The sequence below is a fragment of the Podarcis bocagei genome (genome assembly GCF_964188305.1).
Source record: "Podarcis bocagei genome assembly, chromosome: 14".
NCBI classification, from domain to species: Eukaryota; Metazoa; Chordata; class Lepidosauria; order Squamata; family Lacertidae; genus Podarcis; species Podarcis bocagei.
Genome location: NC_138139.1, coordinates 46852491 through 46864685, shown reverse-complemented (window position 1 = coordinate 46864685; position 12195 = coordinate 46852491). Strand labels below are relative to the sequence as shown.

General features: G+C 45.3%; 1 protein-coding gene across 1 annotated transcript in view; it reads right to left on the bottom strand.

The window, feature by feature from the left end:
* The window catches only part of TXNDC11 (thioredoxin domain containing 11), a 41340-nt gene that overhangs the window by 21309 nt on the left and 7836 nt on the right, over positions 1 to 12195 (bottom strand). The window contains exons 4-5 of the mRNA XM_081169433.1: positions 11426 to 11555; positions 6701 to 6794 (exon numbers count right to left, since the gene is read on the bottom strand). Coding sequence (XP_081025559.1) covers positions 6701 to 6794; positions 11426 to 11555 — 224 coding nt within the window. The remainder of the gene's footprint in view (positions 1 to 6700; positions 6795 to 11425; positions 11556 to 12195) is intronic.

Genomic DNA, 12195 nt, shown 5'->3' with positions numbered 1-12195 from the left:
TGGCTCAGGGGAGCGGGGGAAACGCAAGCCTTTTAATGTTTTTCACCATGTGGCTGATGAAACATTGAAGCAATTCCACATCGAGCCAGACAATAAATGGGAGGCCTGCCCCACAGTAACTGCCTCTCCTTTGAAGCAGTCCCACCCACCCCCACAAGAAATCCTATCATATTCCTCAACATGCAAAAAAATTCAGGTCACTTTAGAGCTCGGGGTATGGAGGAGAGCACAAATACATCTCTGCTTTTTAAAAAACACACAAAAAAACGCCAGCAGCCTTTAGAAATTCAAAATGGCTACAAGTCAGATCATGCATTACAATCACATTTTCTGCCACCAGTGAGCATCTTTCAAAGAGTGCTGCTCCAGGTGGTCTTGAGGATTTTTCTACGTTCATAAAAATGCACATAGAGCTGCAAACTCGACATGAAATGTGTCTAATTATCTGTTGCACTCAGTCCCAGAGAGGGCAAGGCTCTATCCATTCACATTCTTTACAGGCCTGCGACCAAACATTTAAGCAGAAATGGGGCTGTGCCCCACAAACGTCATGGATCCTTCCTTTTGGTTGGGCTGTCAGGGCTGGGCTAAGGTGAGTAAGGAACCCCAAACTGCAAGGTGGGTCAGTAGGCAATACCAACCTTGGTCTCCAGTTCCTAGAGGAAGGACTTCTGGCAAGAGATGGGTTGCACTTAATAAGAAGTTGGCAAGCATGGATTTGCTAAGAATCCTGCGAAGTTGATCAGGAGAGCTTTAAACTAAATCCTGAGGGGGAGGGAGACAATAGTACAGATGACAGGGGAACACCTGGTACTGGGGATAATAGCTTCACTGATGCACATGAAACTGAGGTGGTGCTCCAGAAGCCAGCTACAGGGCAGGAAACTACAAGAAGGAAGCAGCTGGAGGGATTGACTTGTGGTTTCAGTTGTCTCTATACTAATGCACAGTGTATGGGAAACAAATTCAGAGCTATATTTGGTCCACACTAACCTATGCACAGAGAGACTCACTTTCCAGCATGGAAATGGATCCTACATTCTGAGAATCTCAACTTGTGTTTAAAAAAACAAAACAAAAGAAAGCAGCAGGGTGGTTTTGAAATCATAATTATGGGAACTGGTTTGGAACTGTCTCATGTCCTCCTTCCTCTCCTTTGAAAACCATTCCTACAGTGGGGGGAGGGTGAGATGAGGACTATAGGAAGCAAACTAAACTGTGCATGCAGACAACTGGGAAACCCCCAAGAATCCTGTCTTGTTTGAAATTCAGAAGCCCTGCTGCAGCCAGCCCTGCTTCTGTATATGTTTACGGTTGCTTAACCTGCCAAGAGCAAGAGGCTTTAACCTGCTACAAGCACACATTACAAAGCTGGCAGGCTCACATTTCACTCTCCCTAACCAGTGTGGGACTCTATAATTAATGAAGCAATCAGAGAGAGTTTTGGCAACAAAGGAGGAATTGAAGAAGAAGTTATTTGCTTTCCAGAAGATTACCTGGGGGTGCGGGGTGCGGAAGGAAGGATGCACACTCAAGGGTGCTGGTGACATCACTTTGGGGGAAGTCTGCACCTGAGGAATCTGAGCAGAGACAGCTGCCCATGGATCTGCTTTGCTACCAAGGAACAAGCGTGGCCAACTGACCTGGGACGTTTCCCCCAAAGAAGAGGATATTGGCAGCGAGGCAGCAATCCATCTCTCAAGGGCAACCAGGTGTCTCTCAAATGGCATTCTGCTCCCCCTTGTGGCCAGCCACTGAGAGAAGGCCCCACAGGTTGTCTTATCTGCCCAGGTTCCAGCCTGCCACCACGCCAGCCTGGCAGTCTTCTGGGCTGCCTCTGGCTTGGCTGGCTGTAAATGTTTCAAAATCCTGCCTGAGCAAAGGCTCCTTTTGATGCTTTCAAAGTCAAAAGAGCCTTGCTGGATCAGAGCAAGGGTCCGTCTTGATGCTACAGATACTAGCCACTACCACCCCTGGAGACGCGCTACTTCCAGCCAAAGGAAAGGCATGGAGAACGTTATCCATTCATTGGGTTCTGAATATTCACTACTTCACCCTGCAGAGTTGAAGACCCCCTAAACAATGTAAGAATCTAAGAAGAGCCCATCTAGTCTAGTATCCTGTTCTTACAGTGGTCAACCGGATGCCTGTGGTAAGCCTGAATGCAGGACCTGAGCAAAGGAGCCTTCTCCCCACCTGTGATTCCCAGCAACTGATATTCAGAGGCATTACTGCCTTAGATAGTGAAACACAGTCACCCTGGCTATTATCTAGAGAATCTGATTACCCAGGAAGCAAGTGTTCCACTAACTCTGTTGCATGTAGAGTCAGGATGCAGCCCTAGGAAATGCAGAGTTATTCGAGGCCAGTTCCCTTAGATTAAAGGAATTCAGTTCCTCACTTGTCCAAAATATGTAATTTAGAGTTTATTTTAAGTGCACCACAACCCTATATTAATGACTCTTCTCTCTTTCAAGGCAATTTGGCACAGCTGCTTTGGAGAGCTGCAGGCATGGGCTCCATCTCTTAGCACACAGGTCAAGGCAGGAGTCAAACCCAAGGCTACGGCCGCCAGGGACGAGTTGGTGGGGTATGGCTTTTGGCACAGTATCTGATGCATCCTTCTTTCACACTCTCCTTTTCGAGAGCAAATGTCTTGACCCTGTGTTTGCGGAGATAAAAGTAAAAATGGATGGACCCAACCTGATTCAAAAACACCCACCCCACTCACACGCGAAAACAAAGTTCAACACAGCCAATCACAAACAAGCAACCGCACCCTAGGCCAACCACAATTTCTCTCACCACCAAAGGAACACAAGCAAAGAGCAAAGAGAACCTGCAAAAAAACGGCGCTGACACAAAAACCCACACATATATTAAGCAAAATAGAAATATCGCCACCCCACCCCCACCCACTATGGCCCCTTCCACCTCTTCTCCCCATTTTCCTTCCTTATGTAACCCTAATGTCTCAATAAATGAAAGGGACCTATGGAAAATGTAACTTGAAAAGAGACATTGCGCATACCTTTGTAAACCAATAAAACTTTAATAAAATATTTTTTAAAAAATATGGATGGACCCCCCCACTTAAAACTCCAAGATGGGCAGTGCCTTTGCATCCTCTCAAATACACTGTGCTTTTCAGCGAAGTCATCTTTGCAAGTCATCAAGGGTTTAATTAATCAAGTGTACATTTTTTTAAAACTGGCACATAGTCTCTGTGCAGCACTGACATAAGAGAGTGGGCCCTCCTCTCCCAACTCTTTGCCACAAAAATAAATAAGGAGAATACGTAAGGGGGGAGGCGAGGGAAATGTATAGTATCCAGGCTGATTTCACCCTCCTTGGGACAGAAATAATAGGAGTAATAAGACTGCAGAAAGGAGTTCATTGGGTTTTAGTTTATTGGCCAAAGAAATGGCAAAAAGAAACCAAGCCGAACTTGCTCCAAGATAAACAGCAAACGCAGATAAAGCAACTTGTTGACAGGATACAAAACGACGGAAATGGCATGTTGCAAGCGCGACCTCTGCTCTGCACTTAGAACACACATTTCAGCACTGAGTAGGAGGGCAGAGTGCCAGGACAAAAAGTTTGGATGCCCCAGATTGTCATTTAAAAAGCAAGTGGCCCTTTCAGAATCTGGATGAGGTTGGGAAAGCGCTTCCTTTCGTAAGACTCCTGCACTATCACTGCAGAACTTTAGGTTTTAAGAGCACCAAGACGGTGGGATCTTTAATGTTTTGTGGTGTCTGGACATGGAAGGCATGCCCTGCCCACAACTGGTCTTCGTCCGGAGAGAGGGCGAGGCATAAAAGCAACGTGCAAACTGCTTTCTTCGCATATGCAAGATGAGTGGACTTTCGCAGTCGATGTGAATGCACAGAGCAAGCATTGAATTCAGAAGGGCTTGGTTCCAAGTGAAGAGCGTTTAGGACCAGAATACCAGTAATGCAGTCATATTGATGTGTGGCTGTCTCCTGAAAACGTCCCCAAAGTGGTATAGACTGGGGCGGGCTGGGTCTCCATCTGGGCAAGCACTGAATTCCACAGGACCGGCTTTCTAGTACAGTGGTACCTCAGGTTAAGAACTTAATTTGTTCCGGAGGTCCATTCTTAACCTGAAACTGTTCTTAACCTGAAGCACCACTTTAGCTAATGGGCCTCCTGCTGCCGCTGTGCCACTGCTGCACAATTTCGGTTCTCATCCTGAAGCAAAGTTCTTAACCCGAGGTAATATTTCTGGGTTAGTGGAGTCTGGAACCTGAAGCGTCTGGAACCTGAAGCATCTGTAACCCGAGGTACCACTGTACGTATGCTTAGAAATCTGTACATATGCTTAGAAATCCTGCAGCTACACCGTTCAAAGCCACTGAAAAGCACATGGCTGCAAGGAGAATTTTGAGGAATGGTGTAAACTGAAAGGCCATTTCACACATTACAGGGCAGTGGACCTGGGTTTTCCACAACGCACAACTCAGCAGATAACTTTAGCCCAATCCCTGTTCCTCGATGGATCATTTTGATGCACACAGCAGCAAACAGGTAACATGCATGAGTAAAATAGCCGAAAGCCACCAGATCCCATGGTTTTCATGAACTTTCCTGCCCCACAATTCTTTGACTTATAAGGCAGTTACAGTATTTTTCCATGTATAAGAACCCTCCCCCCAATGTATAAGACATCCCCTATTTTTTTTAACCCGAAATTAAGAAATTAAGTTGTTTAGCTTTTTGGGGGGGGGGTCACCACCACCAATCGCTCACCCGCCCATCACTTGTCACAGCCACTGCCGATCACACACCTTGCCGCAGTTGCCAATTGTCTGCCCACTCGCTGCCAACAGCCCACCCACCCACACCACAGCTGATTGCCCACATGCCTCGCCACAGCCAACCACCCACCCAATTGCCGCAGCCACAGCCAATCACCAGAAGGCCTTGCCGCAGCCACCAATCACCCACCCAATCACTGCAGCCAATCTCCTGTTCACTGCTGCCACCAATCTCCCGTCCCCACTCTGCATTCACTATCCATGTATAAGAGAACCCCCATTTTTTGCCTAATTTTTTTAGCAAAAAACATTGTCTTATACACTGAAAAATACGGTGTTTGTAAGTGGAGAGTTGAGAATAAAAGGCCAAGAGCTGGGTGGAATTAGTAGTAATATGGTCAGCTGGCAAATCTACTCCAGGCAGCACGATCAATACGTACTTTATTAGTGAGATAGTTCTTCCATTACTAGAGTGTTTCATCTAATGCAGAAGGCTTGGCAAACGGCGGTCAATACCGATTTTAGTTCTCCCCCATCCTTGTAGTTTCACCACAACGTACACTTTTACCCTGCACCAAAAAATTCCTGCCAAGGTCTGACTGAGCTAATTGGGAGTATATAAAGAACGCTATGCCCCCAAAATAAGCCACCAGCCGATTTATTATTATTATTTTTTTGCAGTCCTGCCCTCTTCTCAGGAGGATGCAAGGTGGCTGTTTCTGTTGTCATGGAAACAACAAAAAGACGTCTCCTTTGAACACCAGTTCAACTCCTCCACATCAGTTGCTAAACTCTCCCCGTTGCAGAAAGAGAAGCCTTGAGATGAAGATTTGCAGCTTGTGTCCGTGTGTCCAGTGCTATAAACCTCAAACACTCTATCCTGTATTTTCACCTTAAGAACCGCCCCGAGATCTTTTGATGCAGGGCGGTATATAAATTCAATAAATAAAATAAAAATAAATAAATCAAGAGCAGGAGAGGGCTGTAGCGCTCAGGCCATGTTTGTGGGCTTCCCAGAGGCATCGGGTTAACAACTGTGGGAAACAGGATGCTTGACTAGATAAGTCCGTGATCTGATCCCGCAGGAATCTACTGATGTTCTTATATTCACAGCAGGGTGCGTTGCGTGGCTCATTTTTGAGAAACTGCTGACGCGCACGGAGAGTGTAGTAATCCAACATGTAGCACAGACAACAATGAACAAACCTAGCCCAAATCTTCCCTCTCATTCCAGTTCCATGTTTTGCTTTTACAGCTTCATGAAGTAAAGTTGCTGGTGTCATTACAGGTCATGCATCACCCAAGCGGCAGCATCCACTGGCCTGAAAACCTCCCCACTACCCAGACTGAAATGAACAGGAGCCATGCAACAACTGCACCATTTCAAAGGGGCTTTGGCAAGAGAACTTCCCTCAGGGGACTCTGCCCCATGTTAATTAGCGGGAGGGGGCGCCATTTAGATTTCCCACCTCAGGTGCCTAAATGACGTGGGCAACCGTTCTTTTTAACTTCCATGTTTTGCAACTGAAGCTTGCTGGCTTTCGACAGAGAACAAAATGTGACAGGAAATTTTGTCAGCGTTTCTGGCTGAGAGCCCCCACCGAGATGTCTTGTGATATATTTAGTCCATTGTGTGCAAGAAGCCAAAATATATTTTCAACATGCTCCTGCTCAGGAAGTTTTATCATGGCCAGGCCTGCGCAGCCTGTCAAAGTCGGCCTGATAACATTGGTATGGGATTAATAAATGTGATGACGGTGATTGTTTTGAAAACAGTGCTAAATATAAAGTCAAATGCATTCTGCAGACAATGGAAAGAAAACCAATGACATCCTATCATTCCCACCCACAAATTGGGCATGGTGAAATTCAATCAAATGTAACATTAAACAGTGGTTTATACAGGTAATTGAGTTTACCTTTATTTAATGAATGCAGAGCTGAATTGAAGAATGTCAGATAACCAGGTGGTTGGGGCGAAGCATTGAACTCGAAATATCCCAAAACTCCTGGCTGCAAAAACGAAACAAAAACACAAGAGAACACATGAGAGGTGCTCCACTTATTTACCATTACAGGAAAAAACAACACAATGGGCTTTGGTTTATTTATGTAAATATTTAATCCGTGGGCCTTGCTCCTCCATTGTCAATGCAGTCCTGTAGTTTGGAAGGATTGTTAATATTTCCCATTGAGTACATATTCCTAGATGGAGACACAGAGGGTTGTTCTCACCAGAGTAGCTGCAAACTCCAGGTCCATTCAAAAAGTTGTGGTGGGGAAATCCTGACTGGTTTCTGACCAACACCAACAATGGCACACACAGACAGAACTTCATCTCAGCTGGATCCCACCTCCACCTCTAAGATAATATCTAAATTCCACCTGATTTCACTCAGTGGTATCACACCTTTGAGCCTTCACTGGGTTTGACTCCCAGTATGTTTCCGAGCACAATTCAAAGTGTTGGTGCTGACTTTTAAAGCCCTAAACGGCCTCGGTCCAGTATACCTGAAGAAGCGTCTCCACCCCCATCGTTCAACCCGGACACTGAGGTCCAGCTCCGAGGGCCCTCTGGCAGTTCCCTCCCTGCAAGAAGCCAAGTTACAGGGAACCAGGAACAGGGCCTTCTTGGTAGTGGCACCCGCCCTGTGCAACGCCCTCCCATCAGATGTCAGGGAAATAAGCAACTAGCTGACTTTTGGAAGACATCTGAAGGCAGCCCTGTTTAAGGAAATTTTTAATGTTTGATGTTTTATCGTGTTTTTAATATTCTGTTGGGAGCTGCCCAGAGTGGCTGGGGAAACCCAGCCAGATGGGCGGGGTACGAATAATAAATTATTATTATTATTGCACCACTTCAAGGAGAAAGGCATAGGTCAGCAGGAAAGCATGAACACTGCATACCACAGCTCCCAGCTTCAAGTCCTGGAATTTCCAGGTAGAACTGGTCAATGGACCTAACTGAGATGATGGGCAGTCACTGTAGACAACACTGAGCTAGATTGATCAGTAGTGTGACTTGGTATATGGTACTTTCCCATGTTCATAAATCACATTTCCTTAATAGATTTGTAAGTCCAACTTCCAAGCAAAACACTTCGCAGGGTGGCTTACAAACTGAAGCTGTGTCCAGCTGCCTTAAACCAGAGTTTAATCTGTGGGTGAGATGCATGCCACAACGCACAACTTGACTGCTCCTGTTTCGTTCCTCTCTTCCTCCAGCAGGGAAACAACTAGGGATCAGCTGGCTTAGAGTGACTGAACTGGCACTTGTTGTCTGTTTCTCTCCAGACAGCCACATTGTGAAACCAAGGTTTATTTCTTGGCTTCCCAACTGTGGTGTGTTTATTGGTTTGGACACAATGCTCAGCCAGCCACTCTGTGGCTTCACTCCCTACTGGAAGAAAGGAGGAGGAAAGTAGGAGGCGCTTGGAAGCAGACTTGCTCACTACATGTGGCTTATGGCTTAGCATTGTATTATTTTTTTATATATATATAAATTTTTATTGGTTTTACAGAATTTTTAAAAACAATACAAACATATAAAAAGACATACAAACACGTATAGTTTCATGACCTTTTTTCCCCCATAAACCTTGTTTCTCGGACTCCCCCATACCTCCCCTTTCTGCATCCCAATGTCCAAAATTTTCCAGCAACTTCTAAATTAGTTCTGTCAAACATATGTCTTCTTAGTTTTTCCTTCAGTCTAATCTTATATCGCTGTAACCCTTTCATTCTCAAAACCTCGACATTCTAACATTCATCAAGTTTATAATAGTCCTTAAGATAGATTTTAAATTTCTTCCAATCTTCTTCCGCCGTCTCCTTAGCATTGTATTTGAACGCAGCTTAAGAATAGTATTTCAAAAAGAATGCAGACGTTCTATCTGCGAAAGGATAAAGAACAGTGCCACCATGTATGTTGAGATTCAAAGCACTCAGAACAGGCAAGGAAAGAAACTTCAAACCAGAAAGTGAAGCCACAAAAGTTTCTAAGAAACTTTTCTGCGGCTCAAGAAAACACACGCTCAGCACTGAAAGCCTGTACAGTGGTACCTCCGGTTAAGAACTTAATTCGTTCTGGAGGTCCGTTCTTAACCTGAAGCAGTTCTTAACCTGAACCACCACTTTAGCTAATGGGGTCTCCTGCTGCTACTGTGCGATTTCTGTTCTCATCCTGAAGCAAGGTTCTTAACCCGAGGTATTATTTCTGGGTTAGCGGAGTCTGTAACCTGAAGCGTCTGTAACCTGAAGTGTCTGTAACCTGAGGTACCACTGTAGTCTCCCTTCCTACTGCAAGCCAACCATGCTGGTTGCATATGCACAGTGTTGAGAAGAATTTGCTCCAAAGGCAAACACTATTATCACATGCTCCAGGACAAAGTACAGGTACTCAAAGCAACACAAATCCTGCTCAGGTGATAAGAAACCACCAGGTGACACAACCACAACCGACAGGAGATTCCATGCTGAAGCCACTTTCGAAAAAGGTGGCACCAGATTTTGTGCATGAGAGTTTTGTCTGTTTAAACATGTATAAGATGTTTACATATTTTTAACCCGAGTTAGAGACTAGGATCAGAGGGATAAAATGGGAATGAAAAGACAACAGGAATGAGCTTTACTAGCTCCCAATTATTTGCTGCTGGGATAGACTTTAATACTCGCTGTGATCCAAGATCAACACAGAGGCCTTCAAATATTTCCTGCTGGTTCCCCCTTGTGGCTCTAAACTTTATGTCCAACGACATCATCACAGGCAAACTTGAAAACAGTGACTTGGATTTCAAAGTGACGTGGAACTCTGCGCAGATATCCTGGGCCATCTGTGTAGGTGCATCAATCTTAAATCAGCTCATTTTTGAAAACTGACATTAAAAAAGGTCTATGGACTAGTAACTTGCGTGCAACTTCAGCTGGTATGCCCAAATGAAGCAGCACATAGTTCTGTGCTTTTCAGACGCTGGAAAGGCTTTGGGGGAAGAGGCAGAGCTGGAATCACAGACAGGGACAGATAAGTACTGCACCTACTGAGGCCCTGTGAAGCAGAGCAAAGGTTTGCTCTAACAAGGGACTCCTTGAGCTTCTTGTAGTTCCCTGCTCTTCCTCTGATGCAGAAACCCCATCTCTAGTCCTGCTTCCCATTCTGTCCTCTGGGACACTGTGGATCTATCCCTCCCTATGCTTATAGAAAGGCCTGAGCCTGCACGGCTGTTCACACCCTGATCCCTGAAAAGGCAGTGCCAAGAGCCAAGGAGCTGACCCATCAGGCCTCAATTTTAATGGGCCAAAAATGCTTTTAGACAGGGCTGTGCTCCCATAGGGAAAGGCTTCCCTGGGGCTATAAGAAAGGAATGAATAATAATAATAATAATAATAATAATAATAATAATAATAATAATAATAATAATAATAATAATAATTTATTATTTATACCCCGCCCATCCGGCTGAGCCTCACCAGCTACTCTGGGCGGCTTCCAATCAAGTGTTAAAAATAATACAGCATTAAATATTAAAAACTTCCCTAAACAGGGCTGCCTTCAGACGTCTTTTAAAGAGAAGATAGCTGCTTATTTCCTTCACATCTGAAGGGAGGGTGTTCCACAGGCCAAGTGCCGCTACCGAGAAGGCCCTCTGTCTGGTTCCCTGTAACTTCACTTCTCGCAATGAGGGAACCTCCAGAAGGCCCTCGGCGCTGGATCTCAGCGTCCGGTCTGAACGATGGGGGTGGAGATGCTCCTTCAGGTATACAGGACCAAGACCGCTTAGGGCTTTAAAGGTCAGCACCAACACTTTGAACCTTTTGACACACTCACTGCAGGTTTGACACCCCTCCCCACACCTGACAAGATGGAGAAGCATCAGCATCAGAGCTGTAGCTATGAATTGACCAGGGAGTAAGATCAGGGGTGGCCTTCGGCTTCCAGGTGTTGTCAAACTGCAACAGAGCCCCGGTCAGCCATGACAGCAGCTATAGTCCAACAACATCTGGAGGACCAAAGGTCCCCCACTACACTTAGATTAATTGACTTGAGGGCAGATTTGACCTCCCCAAAAATGCATCCTGGTTAACTGGGTAACTCTTTTTTAAACCTATTTTGAAATTGTCTATGAAAGCTGAAGGTATGAGGCACCATATCATTCCCCCTTTGCTCTCACTTTGGAGAAGGGAAGGCTTATTTTAAGATGGGGAGATGCTGCAAAACAGGCATACATGTAGCTACCTAACTTCAAGGAAAATAATGCTTCCCCCCTTCCAAATGACTGTTCTCCCCCCCCCCAATTTAATCAGTTGATGAAATTCATTTGATATCTTTGGAATGAACGGTTCTAAAGTTATGGGTCCTCTCTGACAACATGCTAGCACACGCAGACACACACATACTGCAGATGAGACTTCTCAACACTGCTGCAGTCACTGCCAATCATCTTCAGAATTTTACCCAGGGATCAAGCCAAACAGGAAGAATGTGAGCCAGCGTGTCAAAAATACGATGGCAGAGAATACTGGTTTCCAGTAACCTCAGAAAGAAAACAGAGTCCATTCTTTGTAACCAGAAGCAAGATCATCCTTGAAAGAAACACAAACCTTCCAGGAGTCATCAATGGCAAGATCAAAGAGCAGAGGCAAGTTACCTCATAATTGGAGAGAAACTGCTGAAGTTTTGATCGGGATGAGATGTAAAGCAGGGGAGTCATCACTCGGCGGACAAATTTTTCAATGTAAACAGCATTCATCGGGCCTTTGTATTCGATGGGCCCAAAGCTGGCATTGAAAAGAAAAGAAACCAAATACTGTGTTAAAGGTTTGAAAAGTTAAAATTGCAATTCCTAACCTGATAAAGAAAGACCTAGAGCTGGTCAAGGCTAAGAGTGAGCATTTAAGACAAGCCTTTGCCAACCAGGTGTCTTCCAGATGTTTTGGCCTACTGTTTGCCCCAGCCAGCACAGCTGGAGCTGATGGGAGTTGTAGTCCAAGGGCAACAGGCTGACAAAGGTCGATTTAAGAACTGAAAGGTCTGAGGTAGAAGTTTCAACAATAAATGTGAAATGCGGAAATTACTGCCTGAAATGTGGGTGGTCAACACTGTGGCATGGACAGATGTTCTCTCTGCCTTGCCTGAACAGGAGTACGGGGGCTTCTAGATCTGGCTGAATCCAGAGTTAGGCCTACATTCCTGCCTGCCTCTCAAAAGTGGCACCGCAACTCCCCACACCCTGATTCTAGAAGGTGGAGAGGGAAGGCGGAAGGAACTGGACGTGAACCATAATGCACAATAGTATCATATTTGGTCTTTGATTATGGCAAAGGAGACGGCCGTTACCAGCCAAGAATATGTACACGCTGGGCAAAACCAGGTAAGGCAACTCAAAAGGCTCTTTAAACTGGAACAAAACACATTCCG